Source organism: Zerene cesonia, chromosome 9 (genome assembly GCF_012273895.1).
Source record: "Zerene cesonia ecotype Mississippi chromosome 9, Zerene_cesonia_1.1, whole genome shotgun sequence".
NCBI lineage: Eukaryota > Metazoa > Arthropoda > Insecta > Lepidoptera > Pieridae > Zerene > Zerene cesonia.
In genome coordinates, this window is record NC_052110.1 from 6,374,427 (window position 1) to 6,401,403 (window position 26,977).

Consider the following 26,977-nt stretch of genomic DNA (forward strand, 5'->3'; position numbering starts at 1 on the left):
TAGGTTTCTTTGCAAACGAACAAACAATCTATGCTTTATGTCATTAAAATAGATATAGATAACACATCTAGACATTAATTAAAAATGCTATGAGAAAGCCGAAACCATCAGTTAATCTTAACATTATTTACATTTATTAGGTAACATACGTTCAATGAAAATATCCTACAGTCAATTTATCTTTGTATTTCCATAACAAGCCATTATTTTACTGTATGTTTGTTCACAATCTTACGTATTTACCTAGTACACTAGAACGTTTATTGACAGCGCAAGAAGCCAAAGTGTTAATGTTGAAAAAAAATTAATCACTTCCACGTCATTATGTGTCGTCATTTAACGAAATATATCGATTATCGACCATCGACTTCATTAATTTCATCGAAGAGACTTAATTATAATGAATAAACGAAAACCCCTCAAGTGATAAGACTGTATGATTGTGTGATATGATAATATGTTCAACAATAATTAAGTAATTAAAACACTGCTTTTTAAATACGTAGATAAACAAATTTTCCATACACTTCATTAAATTAATGACTTTTACATTGACTTTGTACAGGACATGTCTACATTATATTCATTTAAGTTAATATAAAGCTAAAGATTATGTTTGAACACGCTAATATTAGGAACTACTGGGCAAATTTCAATGATAATTCCTGCATTGGATGAATCCGTGATTCCTGAGTGCTCCGTGATTCCACAATACTAGAGGATGTACATTAACGACGAGCAAAGCCGGGACGAACCGTTAGTCTTGATATAAAATTATAGAACGGTTAGTAGTACTGGATATTCATAGTACGGCAGTATTCAAAACATAGTCTAGGTCATTAAATTGTTGACCCATTTACATGAGGTCTCCGAGTAACGCCTATAGCGTGTGAAATGAGAAGTGTTTATTTCATTTATTAATTTGAACTAAAACCTTTGAGTTTTACCTACATGTTAGAATTTTGAATTGAAAAAAAAAGAATGTTTATAAAGGATTACTTATAATGTTATTGCTGTCACAAACGACACGAATCAGGAAGTACATATCTTAATATATATAAATTACGCATCACATTGTTTGTCCGCGCCGAACTCCTGAGCTACTAAACCGATTGTTATCAAATTTGCACACCATATGCAGTTTGATCGAACTCAAAAGATAGGATAGTTTATATTATTTCAATTATGATAAAAAGCTAACCGGGCGGAGCCGGGGCGTGCAGCTAGTAATCAAATAAATTGAGTGAGATTTCTAAATATTTCGAGAAAGAACTCTACACTATGGCATTGTTATAACGATGTTTGTTATTGCAACACGGGCATTGCATTGTTAAGGTTATATGGGTGCGCCAAATGGCAGGCTCACGAGTCAATCCTAAGCCATTTAAATACCAACGTCTTACTTCTAAGTCTTTATAACATAAGCGCGTTTAACCAATGACACCAGTCGTATGCAATGACATCTTTTTAACACGCTTTTATTAACTTCACCTGTATGTTTGTTTGTTTGTTTGTTTGTATGTTTGTTTGTTTGTTTGTAACTGACTTCTTTGGGCGCGATTTTGACCCACTTTAAACGGCCAGATTTCGTTCAAACTTTGTAGATTTATTGAGGACCGATGACAATACACTAATTTGATAAAATTATTCCAGTTTTCAATTTGCAAAATATGATTTTTGTTAAAGCGTGTTTTATAGTTTTTTTAAACTATTATATTTTATTTTAAACGCTTTTTATTAGCTTCACCTGTATGTTTGTACGTTTGTTTGTAACCGACTTCTTTGGGCGCGATTTTGACCCACTTTAAACGGCCAGATTTCGTTCAAACTTTGTAGATTTATTGAGGACCGATGACAATACACTAATTTGATAAAATTATTCCATTTTTCAATTTGCAAAATATGATTTTTGTTAAAGCGTGTTTTTTAGTTTTTTTAAACTATTATTTTGAATGTTACAAGTCCTATTTGAATTATTTAAGTCTATACAACACCTACAAAGGCGAATTTGACGTCCATTAGTCAATGTACCCATTGTTATTGTTTCGAAACATTTCACAATTTATCCGTTTATTGATTACGTCACTACGTACTGCGATAACGGTCGCAATAATAACCCAATACGGTATAATCATTACGTATTTCTTAAGCAGTTTTTTTATGGGTATCTCACGCCATATGGTCAACAAAAAGGGGGTAGAAAAAGCTTTGGCGTATGGTTTTATGCACCTGACTGAATTTATAGATAACTGTTGACAACATATTTAATGTATAATGCAATTAATGTTTAATAATGGCTATATACATGTCTCTTATCAAACCACAATTAATAAACATTGTGAGTGGTGTGGCATAACATTTGCTACTGATAGTGTTGACATATCTTAGAATTGATAAGATTCAGTTTTGGTTACTCATGCGGAGTTAAATGTTAATAACTATTTTATATATATATATATATGTGCATTTTTTTATTGTACAATTAATCATATAAACTCAAAGAAAAATGTACCAATGGCGAACTTATGGTTCAAAGCAATGTCTGCCAGGCAACCTTCAGGCTTTACTTTACAAATTTACTTCTTTATAGCACATTACTGACATACGTCACGTGTTCAATGAACTAAGATAGGCAAAAAACGTTGTATTATTCAATTGCCATAATAGCATCCAATTAAAAATTACACAAACGTTGTTTATAAGGTTAACAATCACTCAACACACAACACACACACAGGGTATCTACGTAATAGCGTGAATAAATAAAAAAACAATTACCACGCGGAACGATCGTAAAACAATCCACCACGAGCAAGGTCAATCAGGCACAAACACCAGAGCGCACTGATAGCACAATCACAATAAACACGTAACAACAACACGCGACCGTCACCGTCCGCGGTTGGATAAGGTATGAGGAGATGTAGGAAGTGTGCACTGAGACTGACCTGGGCTTTTCCTGAAGCTGCGCGCGCGCCGACGCACCCCCCACCGGGCCTGCAAAGTTACATAATGTCACCATGATTTCAGATATGCGGGACTATTTCATATTCGAGGGTTGACACGATATAAGTGCTCACAAAATCGTGGACACATACGAAAATCACTTATCAATAGGAACTATGCAGCAATCGAAAATGAAAGTAGTAATTTGTGCACATGTTTCGCTCTCGTTCGGTGCCGATTGCTTCACATGTGTAATGTGGGTTGATATTTTTCGGTTAGTGTTGATATAATTAAAGAAATCTTTATTCTATGAGGATGGTTTTTCTCAAGCTTAAACTTTCGTTTTTGGGTTTTGGTACGAGTATTGCAGTTAAGCAAGATACGTTACATTTTTTTTCCATACCAAACTATAATATGTTGTTGGAAATATGAAATTAAAACTAATAAATCTCATCAATTTGGATTATCAGCGATAGAAATCAAATTGTTAGTTGGGTTGTGTGGGTATGTCACAAACAGAATTTTGTTATCGGTCACCGTTGATAGTGAATGATAAAAATAATACTTAGTACCAACGTAGGAACTGTAAATACATATGCCGTAATATCCCAAAATAGAATACTTGATAGCATTACCGTATATATTTTAAATCATTCAAAGACAATTTTAAGATGGTAATCCCCAATGTAAAAAGTATTTGAAAACAATCCGCAGCAAGCAGCTCAATATCCGAAAACATGTTTTCGGTGACCGCAATATTTCTAAGTGTTTTAAAAACATTTTAAAGGTTTGTGTTAAATTAATAAAAATGATAGTCGACTATCGTGATCGTCCTGTTATCGTCATACGTAACTGCCCCGATTCTTTGTTGAACTATGCCAAAGCATTCACCTCTGTCCCATTACGATGACCCGAAAGTCACCACCTGTTTCGCACGCGCACACACGAGCCAGGTCAATGAATATAATATTAAATAACGTCTTACAAAACCCATATCTCGACGCGTCCATCAAGATAACGAACGTGTGCGTTGCGTAGTGTTACATCAATGCAATGTTCCCATGCGATCGCAATCACGACTCCGCTTTGTTTGTGTCTTGTATCGCTGGGTCGTTTCAGCTCTTAGTTACCACATCCTTGATGACAGACATTAAGGTGGAAATTGCTAGAATTATATATTCGAAGACTTGTCTACACAATAGGCATCATATTTCCTTTGCCTTTCCTGATTCCTATGCCTTTCGATAAGCATTTCGCTGGAAATATTATTATATTGATAGTTTATATACCATTAGAATGTACCGGATTTGAAAATTGACATGGAATAATGTCTCGAAAACACAATACAAAATAAGCTATAGAAGAGCTGACCAATAGCAGATTATAAAACAACGACCCGTGAATAAATCTCATCCATCCTGACAAGACATACTCGAAGAATATATTTAATTTAATAGACATATTATTAGAATATTCTATTTAGGCACACATCTATATTGAGGTCTAGTGCGTTATTGTTGGTAACTCAGCATTTGCACGACCAATTCTTTTTTCAAGCCCTCCCTACTTCCATCTCATATCGCATAACAACTTTGTTACCAAGATTTTTATCAGTACTTATTTTTATGAAATGACTGCGAAAGTGACAAAGTATAAAAAAAATAAACCGAATATATAAATTACTTAGTTGTTCATTTATATCGCACTTCGCAATAAGGAAATAATTTGTATGCTTATTTATTGGATTGGATTTTGAACAACAGCACAATAAAGTAGAGAAACAATATCCAGTGTAAGTGAGAAAGGACAACCATAGAATTTGCTTTAGTTATATATTGGATCGACACAAACCAGACAATTTATCATAGAAGCAATATAATCTACTCGATATTACAGTATGCTACAAAGAAAGCTCAAGAAATTTAAGCAGGAATACGTGACGCTAATCGCCAGCAGCACAATGGGAGATAATACCATGTGTTAGCACGCTTAATGAGCTGCTAGCTATTTACCTTACACGGTCATTAATTTCTTAAACGTTAACGATTTAATTAGTATGTATTTATAACCTTGTAATCACCTTAATTGTCACTCTTACATATAGCTCGCAAATAGTCACGCATGAAGCGTTTCTTTTCTTGAAATGTTTTCGACGACCAATAAATGTGCGCTGGGAAAATTGTAATACAGAATATGTCTGAGACATGCTTGTGTTGCACCTAGTCATCATTTAATCCTATCACAGTTCACATTAATTAATTTAAAAACATCGTAACAACGTTGACGCGTAACTAGTGGATTTCCTTGCCTTCCTAATCAATAAGAAAAACACATATCAAACAACTTACGACATTCCTCACATCTAATGATGCTACATATTTGCTTTTAATACTCTTACCTAATCCAATTGCACTGGGTAGTTATTTATCTAACTGCGAATATTATTATACTAATTCAAAACAAATGTCTTCCTTCTTTCGAAAACATTATTACAGTAATGATACCAAAAATATCAACAAATATATTCGAAATTTCTTCGAAATAATACCAATTTATTACCGATTTCCACATAGCCATAAATTTTATATGCTCTACAAAACATAAAAAGTGAATTACGATAAGTCAAAACAACTTCCATATCACTTATGCAATCCACACGTTGGGTCAACAGAAAAAAATTGTATCGGCAACGAGAAAAATCCAGAAACCGCTTTTCCCGGTTGATTGAAAAACACCTATAAAACGAGACGTGGCCATATGTGACGGAGGAAATTAAGTGGTTGATATCGATACGCAATCAATAATACAATCGTTAGATGCTGAAACAATAACACGTGATTGAAGCTACAGAAAAACAAATTTCCGTATTCGTACATATTTAGAAAACCGTTAAGGAAATGTTACATCCTTAATGAATGCAAATGTAACGTGATCTAGGTCAAGCAGCTTAGGTTAAATCGAAACTTCGGGGTCACGCATAATGTTCCACATGTAAGTTTGAAGGTAGTTATGTATGTAAGTTGAAGTGACCTTGCTTTTAAAGGGACAATCGGAAAACGTCTATGCACATTCTGCAATAGCAACGACCCGAAAAGATTCTGACCCAATGAAGTGTCACAAATTGCATGCATAATAACACGATTTCGTAGTCAAAATTAGAATTTTGGAAAAACCAGTTTTAGGCGTGTCCGAGTCAATGTCTACGCAACACACACACACCGTTAAAATTGTAGTGTATGTCTAAATCCAAACAAAACTACCGAATCAAGACAGACATTTTTCCCAAGTACAAATCTTCTAGAATGTTTTTAAGGGGAAAAGTTCACCGTTGAAACGATCTCGAGATGCAGTTACAAAATCTAAGTTCAGAAATGCCCTGCGCCAATGTGCTACTTTCACTCTCGGCGGCCCACTTCGCCGGCCGCTGGTCATTTACCGCTTACAACACGTCGGTTATGTCACGACGGTTCGTGCTCCGCTTGCGACCGACATTGTGAAGGACGAATCTCGGCGGTTACAAAATGGGGCGTGATGCAGCGGCGGAATTATCTTTATATATCAATTTCTTATGCGTAAAGTGACTTCCAGCTCTCTTACGAGACAAATAAATGATTTGTTAATAGCCAAATTAAGACTGCACCTAATAGAGGTAACGATAGTGATAATACCCTTATCAGTAAAACACAAGAGATTTTAACAACACTTTAATTTGTATACGCTGGCTAGCTTAATGTCAATACTGTTATTGTCAGTAGAAGGTTCTTATGAAAAAAATTTACGACAAAAACAAACAAATAGAAGTAAACGGCTATAGCTCTTCCCGCGTTTAACAGATCGCCCGTAAGCAGTACGTCTGTCGTGTCAGCTAGTGTGTAAAAAAAATGAAAAAAAAAAAAACAAAGCATCTCTATAAATTTAGCATTTCTCTGATGTACATAATTACATACACGACTTGTATTTACTTTTGCTCTATACATTAACATTACTGAATTCTCCTCTTACTCTTCTAGAACGCAATTACTTTATAGCAACAAATAATATCCAACATGCTACGTTCATTAAAAACGAAGCCGTATTTTAAATAGACACACAAATTAAATTAAAAGAAATACACAATACGCACACAGCGGTATAATTTCGTTCGAAATTCCGATTAATATCAAGCGTTATAAATAACAGTTTTATTGTTCAACGCCGACATTTATGGTAACGTAATCGTTTGCAATTATGCAATGTGTTTATAACGGTGCAATTATAAGCCTGCGTTACTATCGCCAAGCTATTCCGATAGTAATGAGCCAGTAGACAACTAGTGCCTAGACCTATTGCAACTTCATGCGGGTATCAACGTGTTATGGTGCAGTAAGAAAAATCTACTTTCGTCCATTAAACAAATAATGGTCCAAATAACCAAAATGACTCGGAACTGAAATGAATTTCTATATATTAAGTATGCAAGTTTATTTTTTAATCGACTTTCCTAAAATGAAGGCGGTTCTCAATTCGACGGCATTTTTTTAGATTTGTTACTCGATAACTCCGTTTTCAACCGAGTTTCAACCAAAACATTGTTTTCATTTGGTCCCATTTTAAAATTTGGAGTTGTACATTCCACTAGAGACGTCGATAGCCTTTTTTGTAGATAAATAATTTTATTTTTTATACAACTTTCTGAACACCTTCGGGTATACAGCCATTAAATAAAACAATTCAACTTAATTTTTTTATTTGCAGTGAAAAGAAATGTATTTTTTAGAAGGAAGCTCTCGATAAGTCGACGAGCGATAATAAAAAGACTTATAGCGACTGGACTGAAAAAGACTTCTGCATCGAAACGATGAACCCTTCAAAACCACCTAGGATTGGCCAGCAAAAATCTTGTAGTACTAAAAATTTAAGGAACTCTATGGGTTCCCACCCATTCGAACAGAAATCAGAGCAATTTCTTAAACCACCTAATGACCATCGACCCCAGCTCAATATGAGCGTGCCCTTAGCAATAACCAGTTACTATTTACTTAAAGGGTGATTGAGGAAAAGGATGTTATCGCAGGAAAGTCGGCTGTGAGTGTCGAAGGATTTACCGGTGTATGCTACATTGTAACGTCTCATTATCTCAGGAACTACTGGTGCAATATGCAAAATCACCACATCCCTATTAACATTATAAATGCGAAAGTAACTCTGTCTTTTTGTCTTTCCCTGCTTCACGCTTAAACCTCTGATTCAATTTGGATGAAATTAGGTACAGATAGTTTGAAACTCGGAAATGATGTAGGGTAGTGTTTATCCTGAAAATTCTGCGGGTCGGAAACTTTGAACTGTCTATTTTTTTCCTATACGGGCGGAAAGCAGTAAAGAACTTGGGAACATCGTAACGTCGGTTGAAAACAAGTTATTTTCCGCTGTATACACAAACATAATTGCATCCACGCAACGCCGGGGCTAGTCTGGCTAGTTGTTTATGTGTTGGCTGGTCCATTCATCAAGAAAGGCTATATAACATCACGCTTCGACCAATTGAAGTGGAGCACCAATGGAAAATATATCAAAACTGTTCTGTTCCAGAGACGAAGCTCGTATTTTTTATAAGTATCGCATAAGTTCCATACAGTTGAACTGTACAACGACACGATAACTATATTAAAACTGTAAAGTCAACAGTTTGATATGGAGAAATTTGCTTATGCAATGGTAAAAGAACAGTAGCAATGGTATTGAATATACTAACATATATAATACACGTGGAGGAGTAACCAGTGGATAGCTAGCCCGAAATAGATGGCACTTCATGCGATTAGTAAGCGAGCTAAGATGGGGTCCAGAACATTAAAAAATACATAGAAGACAGTAAAAAAAAACACACAGTAAAATATATAGTTATTCGTGTTTTAAAAATATTGTCATGACGTCCTAAAGTAGAAATAATTACAGTGCGAGACTAAGACGGAGCTATATAGATCTATCACTTTCACACATTGAAAGTTCTCTTCCTTTGGCCCAGGCCAGAAGACCAGTCTTGTTCATTGGACACAAAGCGAAGCTATTAAAGTGGCAAATTATGAATATGACAAAACTAAGATAATTTATTTTTGGAACCATGTCACATGATGACATCGAGAAATATAAAAAAAAATGTTAAAAAAGTGGTCTAGAAATGATGACTCAGAAGTTTTCAAAGGTAAAATATATCGTAATGTGTCAATTATCTAGTCGATTATGAAAACTCTTTAATAAAATTTGTATATAACGAATTAACTAACTTGAATAAAAATATCAGGGGAAAGCTTTTTTTATGAGTTTATCTTATTAATCAAATGAGAATGCGGAGGATTAAATAATTTCCTTACTCACTGGTTAAGGGAAGTGAGGCAACTCAGTTGAGTTTATCATTGAAGCGTGTATTTGATAATTTTAATTATATTTATCGACAATAATATTATAAAGAGGAAGCTTTTGTATTTTTGTATGTTTGTAAAGTTTTTACGCAAAAACGGCTGGACCGATGTCAAAAATTCTTTCACCATTGAAAAGCTGCAACTTCACTCAGTGACATAGGCTAAATATGTTCCACGGGTGAAGTAAACAGGGGCAAACAGCTAGTGTAATATAAAATGCACTCACTTGTCGCGAGGGCTGCATCGCCCCGATCAGTTGGTGTCAGGCCCATTGCTGGCCGAGCGCACGCCTCATCACTGCAACCAAGTAATTACCTTTAGCCTATCTTTAGTCTAAGAATAAATCTTTCAAAAACTCCTAAGTAAATAATTTTTTAATAATACCGGACTATTCAAATGTTTTGCAAACGCTATATGTAGGAGTAAAAGCAATGAGTAATTTTTTTACTCAACAAGATTTTATTTCATTTTGATTTTCTGTTATGATGCCTAAAATTAATATCGCATTAGGCATAAACTTGATGACTAGAAAATGGTCCAATAATGAAACAGTCCAATCAATTTAATTGAGAATAAAGTTGGTTTGGTACGTGTTGTTGTTGGTTCATCAATAAATAAAACAAAAAAACAATTGCATTTTCGCTATCTAGAGGCTCCACCTTATCCTGAAGCCACATTCACACTTCAGAAATAGCTGGACAATCCACCTCGATCTCACCTCAGCAGCCGGTCCCTATAGCAGACGACGGTCCTCCTCTCGTCGCTGACTCCGATCGAGAAGGTCGCGAGCTCGGGCCGGCCGAGCTGCTCCACGCAGCGGTGGATCAGGAACCGACGGTAGTTGCTCACGGGCGGGAATACTAGCACGCTGTCATATTGAAATATAGATAATAAAATAGAATCGTTTAGTTAGCAAATATATAATACTAATCAACTGTTTAATGTACATCAAAGAAAAACAAAAGAAAACGGCCAAATTGGATTTTCATATACATAAACTGTGTGTGTAATATATAAGTAGTTGTGGCTGAGTGGTTAGGACCTAGGACTTGGAATCTGTTAATCGGTTCGAGACCAGGCGAGAGATAAATTCATTCTACAATTCACCACTGCTCGAAACGGTAAAGGAAAACATCGTGAGGAAACCGACATGTCCGAGGATTAAAAGTTCGACGACATGTGACATCTGCCAACCCGTAGTTACTTCAGTGAGGGAATATTATGGGCCGATGATGATGATACATAAACTGCTAAAGTATATAACAATTCAAATAGTTGTTCCTGACATCATCACGTTCCACTAAACAAAAACTCTTCACGTATAATTTCAGTATAGACAAAACGATCGTCAAACGGCACCGTCTTTTAATGAGTATTATATATCATTAATCATTGTCAGATGTGAGGAAACGAAAAATAAATAAAAGGCAATTTGAAATATGTAAGCATAGTAAATTATTTACCTAGCGCATGTTAGGGGCGTTCCTTTTATTGTAGGTCGGTATATGATACGATATTTTTATAAATATAATTAACAGAAACATTTCATCCGAGGATATTGTGTTAAGACAACAAGCTAATAAGAATATAAATTTAACAGCTTTTTAAGAATAAAGAATAAAGTACCTACATTTATTAACTTTCGGTGAAAAACTAGACGCAAAAATTGTTCGAATCGAAACTCTGCTTACGGGTGTTATTAGACAGAGTTTTCAATTGAGCAACGCAATAGACTTTGAACATTACTGCCACGATATAAGGTGTTAATTTCACTGAATGTTATATGTAAAGCCGTTCGGATATTTTTTGACGACCTTTTAATAGACGATTACACTGTCGGTCATTGTCTTATAAAAATACTCTGCTACAACATATAAGATCGACAAGGTAACATTTACCACTACAATAGTGATCCCTTCTTAAATTTTTTATGCGAAAATAACTCTGTCTATCTGGCTCTCTTAGTCTTCTAAACCACTAAATCGATTAGGACAGTATTTTGTAAAGAATTTGTTTAAGACCGATACCGGGCGAAGCCGCTGGCGATATGTAGGTAAATGAAACCTTTATCTAACTAAATTGTATTAAATACATTTGAACTTTTGTATTTAATAGAAAATTTACACAAAATTTCTTTAACACAACATCAATTTTTTTAATTAAATCATTTACAAAATGAATAAACACGATTATAACACATATTAACATCTGAAACTCAACCGTTACGCTAATTATACTGAAAGTATGACCCAATTTAAAAATAAAACGTTCATTGCATGTTTATGAATTACTGGCTGCGATATTACCACATTCCTCGTAATATTAAAGCATAGAAAATAATAAATCATTAATACTCTCATAATAAGATAAGGAAAATATCTAAGACCGTCAAATTTCCTTTACGAAAATTACACTTTCATTTTAGATATTGCATGATGTAATTACACTAAATATATTAAAACATTAAATCACACAGTGTAACAATTTAATTGTCCTTATATAGTATGTATAAGTTTATATCATTAATAATATCCTACCCTACTATCCTACTAATATTATAAATGCGAAAGTTTGTAAGGATGTGTGTGTGTTTGTTGCTCTTTCACGCAAAAACTTCTAAACTGATTGCAATGAAATTTGGTATGTAGACAACTGGACAACTGGAATAACATAGAGGCAACTTTTTATCCCGATATTCCTACGGGATACTGACTTACGGGGGTGAAACCGCGAGGCGCAGCTAATTTAGTCTAGCATTCAATAATAGCAGAAAAAGGTGGTACTTAACCTAGCCTATCATTCCCTATCATCGATTTATTCAAATCAGCTCAGTGGTTTCTGGACTAAGCATGACTTACTCCTCAGCTTTATATTACAAGTATAGACTACAGAGGACAAATCACAATTCGTATTTATGATCACACCAGACGTGTTTCATTTTAACACGCTCTGATAGACAAGCAACCTACTGTATCCATCACGTAATATCGTAATCTGTACAACATTCTAACTTAAAATGCATAGTTATACTAGCTAAGTTTGCTGGTGCACTTATCTTACCACCTGGTACAGGAATGATATGTTAAGGTAATGGTGTGTCAAATTAAAAAATTGCAGACAATTCCAATCAAAACCCTTAAATGCATTTGTAAGAATGCAGATATATTAAATCCATCTGGCGAGTGATAAGTACATATTATTTTATTCGCTTATTTTACCAGTGTCAGTTAAAATTATGTATTATTTTCTAAAAGGGACATGCTGTACATCATTCCAATTGGCTACTATTATATTCACGGCCAGCTAGGTCACAAATGTCTATATCTATTCACATTAGAAGTTAAAATAATTAAAAAAACATATGTAACGTTTGTTTGCTTATGGTGCACGGAGAATTGAATAAGATGTGTCTGCGTCATTTATGTCCGTATTATTTATATACATATTCATAATTTATATTATTTAATCTTTCTAAGTTATATAATGAATATCAATAAATAAATAAAACAATATTTATTTATCAGCAGTGTCACATAATCTTTTAATAAATTATATTACCGATTAACTATATTACATGAAAACAGGATCTGTCATGCCCCCTCCATTTCATCAAAGGAATTTAACATTGGAATAAAATATTGCACTGCATAAAATGTACTCTATGTCACTCTCTAGACTATGATCTGTCTACAAAAACAAAAATCATATAACAAAATCAGATCAAAAGAAAGACAAGTAAACAAACACTCATTTTTATAATTAATTTATATTGAATCATGTAAATTGGATCACTGCTAGATATTTATTAGAAACAAGATTATTATGTATTAAAGGGAATCATAATAATTGAGATTTCTAGATAAAATATGAGTTCATTCAAGTGTAAATTTCTTTTCTTATTAATGTACTTTCTATATAAAATAATTATTAATTTATTTACTATAATACGGACATATTCCAAATATATATATTACAAATAAATAAATTCACACGCTTAAAGTTATTTATTATGAGCAAAGGTACAGTGATTATTTAAACACTATCGCAAACATATTTTATTCCAATAATTCCACACCTTGGCTTTGTCGGTATCACGATTCGTTATTCGTATTCAAGGTGCCTTTACGTATACGCTTTCGAGATACATATTATATACTCTTTACGTCCTACGATCATCACTGGACAATAACCTTGAATGATTTCAACTATTTTCATGGATTAGGATATATTTATTCATCAATTAAATCGAGCATTTTACCGGTGATTATCATGCTTTCACGTGCATTATTAACAAGCAATGTTTATAATGAAAAATGTATACTAATTGTACCTGTCAATTTTTTTTTCGGCTAGAAAACATCTCAAGTCTTCGCTGACATCTTCAATAAAACTGTCGTCAGCTAGGTTCAAAAACCTTTCCACCGTTTTGGCACCCAGCTTGACGGCGATTGTATTATGCTAATAAAAAATACTAACTTCACATGCAACAATAATATTAGCCGTCCATTTTCGTATTGCAATCACAATAGTCACAAACACATGTAATTTGCAAAAATCTCACAACAAAGATTAAAAATAAAAAACAACACAGCGCACAGACTATAAATGGTTTAATTTTGCACAGATATATAAAAGTTAATGTCAAAGTCACACAGATTACCAATATCGATTATCTATTCGATTAAACTATCGAACAGTTATCGAGTGTAAAAGGTTTGCTTTGACTAGTGGTTTACTAAATAAAAGGATGGATTATTTGTTGTTTAACAAGTTTTTCGTGGACTAGCACCTTGTAGAAACTGACTTTATACGAGATGTTTTATCCAATATGAACAGATAATAACATTTCAATTGCCCAGATGGCCTTACCGATAATTAATGTATCATAAATGTACACTATAATATCTGTCCGATTGTCTTTAATTCGAGTCCTGATTCACCTACTTGCACTGAACATTAGCGCAGTACCTCTGTTGGGTTAAGCCATTACAAAGAGATGGCAGTAAATAAAATTGGAGTCTGTAATATTAAAATTTATACACGATGCATATAACAAAAAAAAAAACTTTTTTTATATCTATTCCCTGTCTGAATGTATGTTTCGGCTAATCTAAAACGGCTAGACCGATTTTGACGGAACACTTGCAAAATTGGCTGATATAGTGAGGAATAACTTAGGCTACTTTTTTATTCCAACATTCCCATGGGAACGTTTTTACGGGTGTAGCCGCGGGGTGCAACTAGTACAATGAATAATGGCAGAGTACCTATATTTGTATTGGTAGAGCCATTACCAAAGCGAAAAGATGAGAGCAAAATATCATAAAAATGTAGTATGGTATTTTTTAATTATCCGACATTTTTAGTTTCTAAAAAAAGAATTTATATAATATTTATCGCACTTGATATTATAACGCTATTTAAATTTACTTGGAAAATTGAGACAAATCGAAGAAAAATAAAACACATTATTGTATTGAAATAATATATTTTACATAAATTGTATTTAATAATTAAATAATTTTGTTTTGTTTAATGAAGAATTTAACTAAATATAATGTTAATATTTATGTATCTAAACACAGACTGATAACTGAATTATAATTAACTAAAACAAAATAACAAAAGTAAAACAAATTAATGAAAATGAGGAAAAAGAACAAAGAAGATTATTTAAAGTGAATAAAAGAAAATAAAGTTATCTATCTATTAGAGTACAAAATATTCTTATATACTAGAATAGAAGCATACGGTAAAAGTGATCTTATAATTTCACTGAAACCGTGAGCACTATATTTCATAAGAATGTATTATAAATATACAGACATTTATCTTCTGAATGGACATTGAACTATTATTACATTAAAAATTAACTAAAAATTAAGATCTATGTGACATTCCGCTAAATTAACTCAAAATTCCGCTAAATTAAACAAAAATCGCTCGCTATTTCGCTAATGCTGTCAAATTAATTTAAAATTTTTATTTCATTCACAAGCGATGGTTATTCAGATTAAAAAAAAAAAAATAGGGTCAAAAATATTTCTGTCATCACTAAGCAGAATTATAAATACACAAACAAAATTATAAGTTTTGGTCAATTATTTTTGTAAAGTGGTAATTTTAAACAAATATACACCTATTTAAAAGGAAACCTTAACCCGTAAAATTGTGAGTATACGCGTTCTTTCATAAATTGGCAGCCATGTCACTAACAACCAAATGTTCCAAATAAATTTTATAATACTTGATACCTATAAGCAGAATCTTACAGCTGAGATTATATCTATATGATTAAAGATGAAGAATAATGAGTTATTTTCTCATTTACGAATCTTAGTAAAACATAGTTAGCCATTTCTTCTAATAAATCAAAGTTATATAAAATAATCATCAAATGACGACGCGTATGACAAGGGTTAACGGTGTCTGTCAAGTGTCAGTTGTAATTGACACTTGACACATACCCAGTTCAAAATATTACGCCTTCTTCTTGTTTATGGCCTTACCGATTATAATTAATGTTAAATCATAAATGTACACTTTAATATCTGTCCAATTGTCTTTAATTCGAGTCCTGATTCACCCATTTACGCTGAACATCAGCGCAGTACCTCTGTTAAGTTAAGCCATTACAAAGAGATGGCAGTAGACACTACAGCAACGCATCAATCGTTTGAAGTTTACTCTTTACAAACGCGCCGTCAACTAATAATATGAACGTATATTTTATATGACAATTGAACCGTTACACATAATTGAATCGTTGTAATACAAATTCCTTTACGCTTACAAGAAATACTGCATTAAATAATTTCGTGATAACATAACTACCATCTGGTCCCATTATCACCTCAATAGAAAGCAACATAACTTTATTCTTAAATAAGTTGTTTTTTAATGTTTTTAAAAAATTAATATGGATTCGAATTTTAATGCATTATTGTCATTCTACTAAATTTAAAAACATTACAAATATAAATCTACATGGATACAAGTTACATTTGTGGTTCTTGTACTCAAAAACCACTAAACTGAATCGGGTGATATTTGATATGCATATAGATTATACATATTTCACCTGGGACGGACAAAGCCGCATGACAGAACTAGTAATTCGAGCAATTATTCATCTTTAATCACAAGAATAATAAATTAAATGTCAATCTTGGGTCTATACTGCAGTCGTAGTGGGGGGTCCCGGAATCTCCATCGCGTCACATAAACGAATTTCAATGTATGATCCTTGCCTAGTAATTCGTCATTGCATAAAATATCAATCTAAAAATAAGAAAATTGTTCAATTATTATTAATCTAAACTATGAAAAATAACAACAACGTGTATTATCGCTTGAAGACATTTGGTGTAAAGGTTAATAAATTAGACTCTGAAGAGGTCTCAGACCTTGAATTACAAATGGGATCTCAAAGAGGCCTCGCCAGAGGGTCGTATTCACCCTCTTTTAATAGATATATTCTATATAGATATAAAACATTCTCGATTTCTTTTTGAATACGATTAAATAATAAATTCATATAAAAATTAGTCCAGCCGTTTAGAAGGAGTTCAGTGAGAAACATATGCACAGAATAAATATGTAAAGACTATATATATATCCACCCGCTGCTTCACTCGGCAGTCTGCGCAAATTAATAAAAATAATAATTAAAATATTCCACATTAAAATCGTTTCATAAAATCGCTCCATTGTGACTTGAAAGAAAGGCAAACACACAAACGCACTTTTTTTATTTATAATATTAAAAGGATTACCAGAGGGGGTTGTAATACCCCATCAAAGAACGATGATGAAGTGGGGGGGGGAGTTTCAAATCCCGCCATCCCACTTCCCCTGAACTATTAAACTATTAATTTTTTTTTTTTTTATTCAATATTCGAAATTCCCTTCGTTATACTCACTTCTCTATATTTCTCTATTCCATTCAACACTTTCTTAGCTACGAACTTCTTGAGGTGCGTGATGGTAGCCTGGGCTGAGCACCTTATGAAACTACGCTTCAGCGTTCTAAGCGACGTCGATATGCATTCCAAGCACACATTCACCTGTAACATTTTATTTATTCTTATGTATCTATACTATATAGTGTATATACATTCGCTCACAAAGCAAGGAGAACAAAACGATATTATGTTCTAAGCATATTTAGGCGATAAATATAGTAAAAGCAGCAAGGTGATAATTCATAATAATTATATAATTAAAAGCAAACTTTAAAAAAAAATCATGTCCAAACAAAAGTATAATATATTAGCTCTCTGCCCAAATCACATATCTCATCAAATTTATAATTTATAATTTACGGACTGATCCAAAAACGCATCATAATGGATCATCCTATTGGAATGAGATGCAACAAAAAGCAGCCCACCTTTCTCCAGACACAAAAATCATATCAGCAAACCGCTCTGTAGCAATGTGAAAGCAGGACAAACAAACAAACTTTGGCGTTAAAAAACGGATGTTATCTATGTTCTTTTTTTAAGAAAGAGACAAAGAAAGGACAGACGAGAGCACTAAACTTCACTTATATTTACCAAATCACCTATTACCAGACACAGTTTAAACAAGACAATATATAACTAAGTCTTTTTTTTTTTGCTCATTTATAGATGGAATTGAATGCTATAAAACTACAATATATACCTGTTCATCCTTCCTATGACAGTCGCTATTGTCCTGTTGCTCTGGCTCGTCCCCAGCGCCGGGTTTATCTGCGGCGAGCGCAGCATCCTTTGGACACGGTAACCCGCGGGCGCGATAGAAATCGCGCTCACGCTTTATTTCATCTGCAATATTGCGATCGCTTTGTAGTAAATGTCTTTCCACTAAATGGGAATGTTTGGTTATGTGCAGATGTTGCAGTTGATACCTGCTTTTCGTTAGAAAGTGTTTTCCCTAGTTAGGATAAGTTGTAGATAGATGCACTTTGTTAAAACTAGATTAAGCTAATGTTCTAATTATAATAAAAATAAGTTTAAACAAGTCAAGAACATGTTTCTCACAAGCAACTCTGATTCTATACTCGGCAATTGATATTCACTTCTGACACTCGCCAGCCGCTGCTACTAGAATGTATCTCTAAAGTCTATTATTTGAACAACTAAATAACTTACTTTCTCTTGTATTTCGTAAATTTTATTAGGTTTTAAATTTTATGAGCATATTTTTTAACCAATTCCGGCTGTATGACATAAAATCAGCAATACAATTCTTATATGATCCACTGACTACCAAACTAGTTGAGAACTATGTATCGTTTGTCTTTGGTTTCTCCCATAATTATGTGACAGTAATTTGTAGTTTGCAAATCTTCTTTCCTTCACTGACATATTCCCACCCTACCTCAATCAAACCACACGATACAATCATACTCACTGTCCTGCAGGTCCGGCACTAACTTGTACACAATATCCTGCATCGTCCTGTCGAAGCTTATGTATTGTAGCGGGTGTGACTGGTGTATCACTATGTTGCATGTTGGACATGTGTTGTTTTCCTCCAAGTGCTTCACAAGGCAGCTCTTGCAGACTGAAATGTTTAGATGATGTGTGCAATCTCATTTCACTACTATTGTAAACATGGAAGTTGGTGATCAATGGATATGTGTAGCTTATTCTTTCAAGCAAAACCCCCAATGGATTTTGACAATACTTGGTAGTGCTGTAATTCATGAACCAGAATGATACATCTTAAATACATAAAGATTCTCCTGTCACAATGTTTGTTCTCATAATTCTCCAAAATGGCTGGACCGATTCTTATGAAATTTAGTGAGCATATTGGGTAGGTCGGCCAACATCTATTTCTCATACTACTAAATGGTAGGTAGAATAGTGTTTGGAGTGAGCTAGTATCATACAAAAAAAATCTGTCAAGTGTGAGTCGGACCGCGATCCTAAGGGTCACTAAGGTCCAACTACGCTAAAAGGGTAATCTAAAAAAAGAGCACCCATCTAAATTATGACCGTGCCAACTGTTGCTTAACTTAGGTTATTATAATTTGTTGTTATACTGGCAGCAGATCATTATCTTCTCTAAAATTGAACTGTTTTGCAATGACCAAAGGACGGATAGCAAAGTTATAGTAATAGAGTCCTATTTTACATCACAGGTAGGAACCCATTGTTTTGGAATATAGTTTTGTTTACAGGTGAATGGCCAGGAATAAATAAGAGATAAATCAAATCTTATTACAGATAATAATAGATAAGTATTTAAGACACTTTTAGGGTCATACAACAAAATTATCAATAAGAAGCAAAAATAGATGCAAATAATTTATGAATGAGAAATATGAAATAGATGAGACACTTTATTTCTATTTACTTTTTTATTATTACATATGTAAAAATTTGTTAATCTCCTTTACAAAACATCTAATTGTCATAAATAGATAATGAAATGATAGTGTAAGACATACATCCTTAGAAGATACACAGTATTGTATAATAATAGTGTATTATGTTGAGTAAAGCTATTTTACTATTATATTTATGCTTTCTTTACATGCTCTCTGATTTTCCTAATAATTTTTATTTTCATTTTACTCAAAAGCATCTCTTATGTTATATTGCCTTATTAGTTTTCACATATTTTCTTGCCATATTATAAAAGAGTAATTATTTTAGGGAATTTTGAAATCTTTGCAAATGGTAGGTATCCATACCATTTAGTTACTTATTTTAATCTATTTGCATATTTGTCAAGATAAGCTGTAAAACATTATGTATATATTTTATAACACTCAATAACGCTTGTGGGTCTTAGGTATTAAAACTACCCAGTCATATACCATTGAATACAAGGTTATCTTAAAGTCAGATGAAGATTTATTCAATAACTATACTACAAAATAAAATATCCTTCACCTACTCGATTGCTTCCATTATATGCTTATAAAGCTCAGTATTGATTTATAAAAATACTACTTACACGTATGAAGACACTCAGTAACTGTAGTCGCGTCAATGAAGTAACCGCGGCAAATCTTACACGTTATATGACTGTTTAATGTTTTTAGTTTAATTCTTCTTTCCATTGTCATCCTAATGTGTGATAACGTACCAAACCATTAGTATGTAGTTTGAAAATAATGAAAAACAAAAATAAAATCAACACAAACGCTAAGTCACAAGCACCAAACACAAAACTAAGAGTGACGTTTGACATTGACAGATGACAATAAAAAATAGTATTTTTTTTCTTTATTGATACAGACTAATAAGCATAGTATAGATAAGTAATTATAACGCAAGCTTAGAATTGTTTATGTTAATCGAGTGTATTAGAATCGATTTGTAAAATCGATTAAGTGTAAATTGAATCTTATGTTAATTTATTGGTTTACCATAGCACGACGGATAAGCTGTGAGTGCTTGAAATAATTTTAAATTAATACAAAATGTCCATCTGGCCATCACGTTCTTGTAAACTTTTCTTCATTAGGCTTTTCTTCATTGCTCAAGTTCGAATAGCATGTCAACCACGACACAAACTTCACAATATTATGGTTTTTCCATGATTGTAACAACGCGTTATGAGGATTTTCATTAGAGCTATGAGTCAAAACTTTATCTCGTTATTGACCACCGGAAATTTATAAAATCCTCCAGTATTTTCCAGTATTTAAAGGTTACCTACACGTTTAATTTTCGTTTGTGTGCTTTTTTGATTCTCTAGATGAAATCTTATGTCTTTTTTTCGGTCTCAAACTATCTCTACTATATAAAAATGAGTCAGGTTTTCCTTCCTGACGCTATAACTCCAGAACGCACGAACCGATTGCCACAGTTTTGCATTCGTTGGAAAGGTCTCGGGCTCCGTGAGGTTTATAGCAAAGAACATTCAGGAAAAATTTCAACAGAAAAACGGGAAAATCATTTTTCACATACAGCCATCTGGTGGCGAAACGGAGTTTCAGTTTTGACAGACAGACTTTCGCATTTATAACATGATTAAGAATATTAGTAGAAATGTACCTATTACATTATTAATTGCACCCTTGCGAAACTGGGATGGGTCTCTTATCGGAAGTACGTCTTAGGTAGGTATTATAATCATTTTCTTACGTTTATTTGTTACTAATAACCTACATCGTTTAGTTTTAAAGGCGTTTATTTTTATTTTAGTTACAAAGGTATAATTATTTTTATATATATATATATACAAGTATTATTTATACAATATAATAAATATGTGTGTATTTATATGAAATCAATATTATTTTACTGTATTATTAACATTAAGTGGTTACTTGGTACTTAATACATAAATATATCATAAAAGCAACTAATTGGGGTTCGTTAGAAAATTCGTTACAACATTTTTCAAAATTATTATTTAAATTCAATGGTAACTATAGAATTTTCCATTAGGTCCAATATCATATAGTCGTCCGAACGCTTCACTTTTATCTTCTTCTCTCCTTCACTGAAATATAAATAGTTAATCTATTATTATTTATAAACATGAATACGCGTTTAGCTTAAAACCTATCGATTGTTGAACAGTAATCAATTACCATGATACTAGAATATTTTGTGCCAAAAATCAGTCATAGAGTTTAAAAGTTAAAATAAATGTTTATATTTATAACTTACACACTAAGAAATTAACATAAGTTTACAGCATATAATTAAGCAGTTATAAAATACACTTTTAGATTAGTATCCTTAATGTAATCCGCGGCATTAGCCTGAACCATACAATCACAGATAGTAGTGTGTGTTGCATGTGCTATATTAAAATATGTGCAGTAAAACTTACGTATTAACGAGGATTAATACTGTTGTGTTTCTGGGCGTCAAAAATGCTGCATTAGGTACGGAAGTTTGTAAGAGCTTCGTTGTTTCGTTTACTTCGATTCTCACAGAACCTTTGGGAACAAACTTGGAGATATGTCCGAGAGCGTAATACATTGGCTGCTTATAAAATTCTTGGGCAGTTGCATTCACAATGACGGCGGAGTCAACAAAATTAGATGCCCAATTCGGGCCTCCTGTTGTATCTAAGCATAAATTCCAATCGATCCACCCGCTCACTTCGTGGTTCATATCCTGAGAAATGAATATAACGTTTACATAATGTATCTATATAACTTAACATCTAAACTGTACCAAGACTGTAGGCTGTAATAATAATTCGGCGATAAAAGTGAAGTTTGAATTACCCTACTGAATCTCGTCGATTATGTTTGAAATAACTTAACCAAGAACAAACTTACTGCAACCATCTTAAATTTTAGCCCCCAGAATCATCCAATAAAAATGAAAACATAAATAATTTAAAACAACGCCTAATAATTAGTATGCCAATATTTAATTTTTTATTTATTTATCACATTAGCTACCTGCAGTATGGTTGATATGTAAGAGTTCGCTCTATCCCATGACCCAAGAAGAACCTTTGTGTCCGTCGGTAAAAATCCTGAAAGAAACATATCAATCATTATCATCGTGTATCATGTCATCAATAATATTTCAAGTAATTAAAGCCTGTCCGTCGTGTTATGGTTAACCACTTACTGTCTTTAAGCAGTACTAATACCAGCGTGGGAAAGTGATGGCGCTGGACCTAGCTTTGTCTTTTTCCCACATTAGTATGCTTTAAGACGTCTTTGTAACGCCGCCAGAACGCATCCTGGCTTTTCTTCTTTGCCACAACGCATCGAAGTCAAATAGCATATGACCCACTATGGCTACGACGAGTTACGAGCTTTTTTTTTGCTCAATTTGCGTTTTCGATTTTTTTTCGTTACATGACTAAAGACTAAACTGATTCCACTGGTAAAAATCGAGATTCAGCAGAGGTTGGCACGGTCATTAGTTGGTTGATCAGTTTCTATTTGGAGTTGCTCTTTAGCGTATCTGTAAGAAATCTTTATCTATCTATCTATCTATTAAATAAATATCTATGTCTATCTTTATTATTTATCTTACCTGCACAAGCTTCCGTGGCCATTAAGAACTTCTCTGGATACTGGTCTATAGAAAGATCCAGAATTTCCGCTGGCACTATGGCATTCGCGTAGTAATGCACTCCAACGCCATCTATGTAGTCCAGAGCTTCTGGATATTCGGCTACTAACTGAAACCATTTAAAATTATGTGATGAATACTTCTTGTTTTAGATTTTTTTAAGTAGTTCAAAAACTGATAAACAAATAAAGCTAAAAAGCAACGAAGATAAAATGCCTACGTGTATTCTATATCTTAAAAGCTTACAAATAACTTTGTCTGTGATCTTACATGTAAATATTATCACAAAGATCGCTGACGAACAAAATAGTGTTTATGAAGTGATAACGATTATTTGTTATAAGCTCATTTGGGGTCAACAAACAATAAATCCTTAAATTTTATTCCATTCAGAGATTCTTGAGTTAGAATGTTCTACAAAACTCATTGGACTTTTTTAAAGTATGTATAATGTGTATAGATAGATTTTCTTATTCTTTATTGCTCTAAAACAAAACTAAAAAGAAACTTAATATAATTACTATTAAACAATTGGCAGTCTTATCGCTATATAGCGACAAGAAATCACTAACTAATTTGCTTTTTATTATTGTTCAATATCTAACTGCGAACCCATAGCTAAACGCTTACAGACGATTCTAGTGTGGAGAGGTACAATTGCAGATTCTAAAAATACCAATTATTAACACAAAAAAAAAGTCACGTTTATCGGTTGAAAAGCCATGGAGTTAATCGAGTAATAATCGCAAATAAAGTCGAATGGTGAATCTTTTGTTTTTGGTAATATCTGTTGTAATCATTGAATAGGTTCACTCACCACATTAAAGTAGTAAGGAACTGAGTAACGCTGGTCATCGCCGGTCAGGATTTTTATATCCTTGAAAGTAGAGTTGCGCACCGTTGGTCCTAAGTACTTGACGATCCAGCTACCCTGTAAGTTACTATATTATAGTAGAAATAGTGTAGATAATAGTAGATAATGGTAGCAGTAGTGTAGATAATAGTATGAATAAATATTTATAGTAGCAATAGTTGGTATAGATCACAGTAGTAGTAATTTAGATATTCGATTACTTTTGGAAAGGTTAAACCTCTCCGAATGTTCATGGGCGGTGGTAGCGCTTACCATCAGGCGTCCCACCAGCTCAATTGCCGACTGTAACATAAAAAAAAACCTTCTTTGTCTCTCGCAGACTATGAAGCATTTTGTGCTTGTAAAGTCTATTGTGGTTTTTCTTTTTTATTATTATATATATATATAAATTTCGAGATGTATAAGTTTTGATTTTTACCACTGAATAGAAAGCATTAAGACAGTATTCCGCGCTAATAACATAAAAGAATATCCCATACCAATTCATACGCCGTCCATCCTAGGCAGTTGAACGGTATGACCCCTAAAACTCCGTTGACCGGCTCATTAGTCGTTGTTATACCCCATATTGTGATGTTCTCCGCTGCGTATTCTTCAAAGAATCTGAAATTATATTTAATAACACGCATTACAGATGACGCGTATATGTTATGTGGTAGTCAAGCACGCTTCGGCACGAATTGGGCCAGCTCGCACCGGGAAAGTACAACACTCCCACAAAAGATCGACGTGAAATGGCATACTGCTGTATTTCGTTCGGCGTGTGAGGGAGCCGAAGGCTCGTCCTTTCCTTGTCCATTCTTTTCCTTTCTTGTCCATTCCCAGTCCTTTCCTTTATTCCTCTCGTGAATCCTTAATCCCTTTCCAGTTTTAAGTCGGTAATCCATTTGTAGAGGCGTAAGGTCTGTAATCGACCCTACGCCTCTCCAAATGTTCATGGGCGGTGGCAGCGCTTACCATCATGCGACCCATTTTGAATTAATATTATTTCTCAACAGTTCAATTGTAGTTAATAAATTACCCTATGTATTTTCTGAGAGATTTGAAAGCATCAATTACTATAAAGAAAACAATGAATAAAATAAAACTTTATTTTCTACGTAGAAGCACAAGTAGGAACTACTTTCTGAATAGGTGGTTAAATATTTATGACTATTTAAAAGCGATTCTAAAAGAAGGCTATATATGGTAGAATTTTGTAATGCCATCTGAAGGTAATTTATTGTAAATACTATGAAAATAAAATTTTACACAAATAAAACTGTACTTAAAGATTTACGAATATTCGCTTTCCACAATTGGTAATCGAATAAATTGAAATGTGTTAATATTACACCTGTAAGTGTTAATTTAAGAGTTTTCTTAAATAAAACGCTATAAGCAAATCAAATAAGAAGAAAAGAAACATATATGAATATTCTAACTCTGAGGTATTTGCAGTGTGAGAGAGAGAGCCGAGTAGTGGGAAGGTACCACTCTCCCACAGAATCGTCGTGAAACAGTAAAATGTTTTGTGTTTCGTTCGGTTGAGGGGGAGGCCTTGTTTCCTTTTCTTCACCCTTCCCAGTCGGTTCCGTTATTCCTTACCTTTCCTTCATTCTAAAAATCCTTACCACTTATTCCTTTGCCTCTTAAAATTGGGCAGCGGTAGCAGCGGCCCTACAAATGTGATCGCTAACCATAAAGCGAACCACTAGCTCTCTCTCTCTCTCTCTGACACTATTGCATAAAAAAGACTCACTTTATATGATAATCAGCATAAGTCTGGTAGTATTCGGTTTTCAATCTACTGATTCCCGTATACGCGTTGTTGGTTTTCATCCAGGGTGGAGGGGACCAGGTTGTTGCAAGGATGTTCACGGGAACACTACTTGTCCCGTTTATGGCTTTCAGCATGGGAATCTGCAAGATTTGTAAACAGTAATGCACTCAATGGATTTTGCAGCGATGAAGCTTCTATGGCTCAATACCAGGATAACATATAAGCTATAGTAGATAAACTTGCTTTTGCTTGTTTGACCGCGGGTGCAACCGCGTGGTCAATCGTTATATCGACACACCAGTGTTACTCTTAAACCAGCCTTACAGTTATCTGTACCTATATGTTATCTGTGACTGTACCTTATAGTTATAGTCCTCTGGTGACAAAGTGTAATTGGATAGACTAATATCGTCTTCAGGCAGCTCATTGTACGCGTACGCATGCGTGGAGAAATCACATCCACCAATTGGAAGTCTCACAAAGTTGTATTCCAGCCCCTGGTTACTATAATATGACCTAAGCGAGATATAAATATGTTTTAGGAACTTGGCATTGAGAGTTTATTAAACATAATCAGAAATAAATGAGAAATTTTTTTTCTATTCTTTCAAAAATTTCTCATTTATAAAAAGCATTTCAATGCTATAAACCTAAAAATTAAATTTAAATAATCAGAAATATTTAAATCTAACTTGTTTAATCAGCCGTTTCATTAATAGCCGTATTATGAAGCATATATAACAAAGGCCTATTGTATAAAAGACTTAAAATAATAGCAAATATTAGTAATATAAACTCCTCACATGACATTGAATTTATTGTAATTATTTCTATTTATCAGTCTATAGATTTTAGTACAGTTGGTACTTAACTACATCTTTCAGCATATGCTCAGATAGTTGCCTCCAAAATTGCTCTATTTTTTTGAAGTGAAAACTTCTTTAGGCGCGTTGAGCGTTTTGGTAGAGGGTAAAATCCTCGGTTCGCGTCACCGACA

General features: G+C 33.5%; 3 protein-coding genes across 3 annotated transcripts in view; all 3 read right to left on the reverse strand.

The window, feature by feature from the left end:
• LOC119829094 overlaps positions 1–13,916 on the reverse strand; it is a 40,288-nt gene extending 26,372 nt beyond the window's left edge. Inside the window, exons 1-4 of the mRNA XM_038351478.1 lie at positions 13,675–13,916; positions 10,063–10,212; positions 9,571–9,641; positions 2,949–2,997 (exon numbers count right to left, since the gene is read on the reverse strand). Coding sequence (XP_038207406.1) covers positions 2,949–2,997; positions 9,571–9,616 — 95 coding nt within the window. The 5' untranslated portion in view covers positions 9,617–9,641; positions 10,063–10,212; positions 13,675–13,916. The remainder of the gene's footprint in view (positions 1–2,948; positions 2,998–9,570; positions 9,642–10,062; positions 10,213–13,674) is intronic.
• Positions 13,917–14,981: 1,065 nt separating this feature from the next.
• On the reverse strand, positions 14,982–20,529 carry LOC119829076 (polycomb group RING finger protein 3). Its single transcript, XM_038351451.1, has 5 exons — positions 20,301–20,529; positions 18,744–18,896; positions 18,012–18,154; positions 17,267–17,410; positions 14,982–16,625 (listed from the first exon to the last, which is right to left on the reverse strand). Exons 1-5 carry the CDS (start codon positions 20,410–20,412, stop codon positions 16,500–16,502), a joined length of 678 nt encoding a protein of 225 aa, XP_038207379.1. The 5' UTR covers positions 20,413–20,529; the 3' UTR covers positions 14,982–16,499.
• A 1,087-nt stretch (positions 20,530–21,616) lies between these two features.
• The window catches only part of LOC119829022 (putative glucosylceramidase 3), a 7,247-nt gene continuing 1,886 nt past the window's right edge, over positions 21,617–26,977 (reverse strand). Inside the window, exons 3-10 of the mRNA XM_038351377.1 lie at positions 26,340–26,496; positions 25,960–26,120; positions 24,698–24,821; positions 24,162–24,275; positions 23,306–23,453; positions 22,717–22,793; positions 22,134–22,423; positions 21,617–21,797 (exon numbers count right to left, since the gene is read on the reverse strand). Of these exons, the coding sequence (XP_038207305.1) occupies positions 21,704–21,797; positions 22,134–22,423; positions 22,717–22,793; positions 23,306–23,453; positions 24,162–24,275; positions 24,698–24,821; positions 25,960–26,120; positions 26,340–26,496 (1,165 nt within the window). The 3' untranslated portion in view covers positions 21,617–21,703. The remainder of the gene's footprint in view (positions 21,798–22,133; positions 22,424–22,716; positions 22,794–23,305; positions 23,454–24,161; positions 24,276–24,697; positions 24,822–25,959; positions 26,121–26,339; positions 26,497–26,977) is intronic.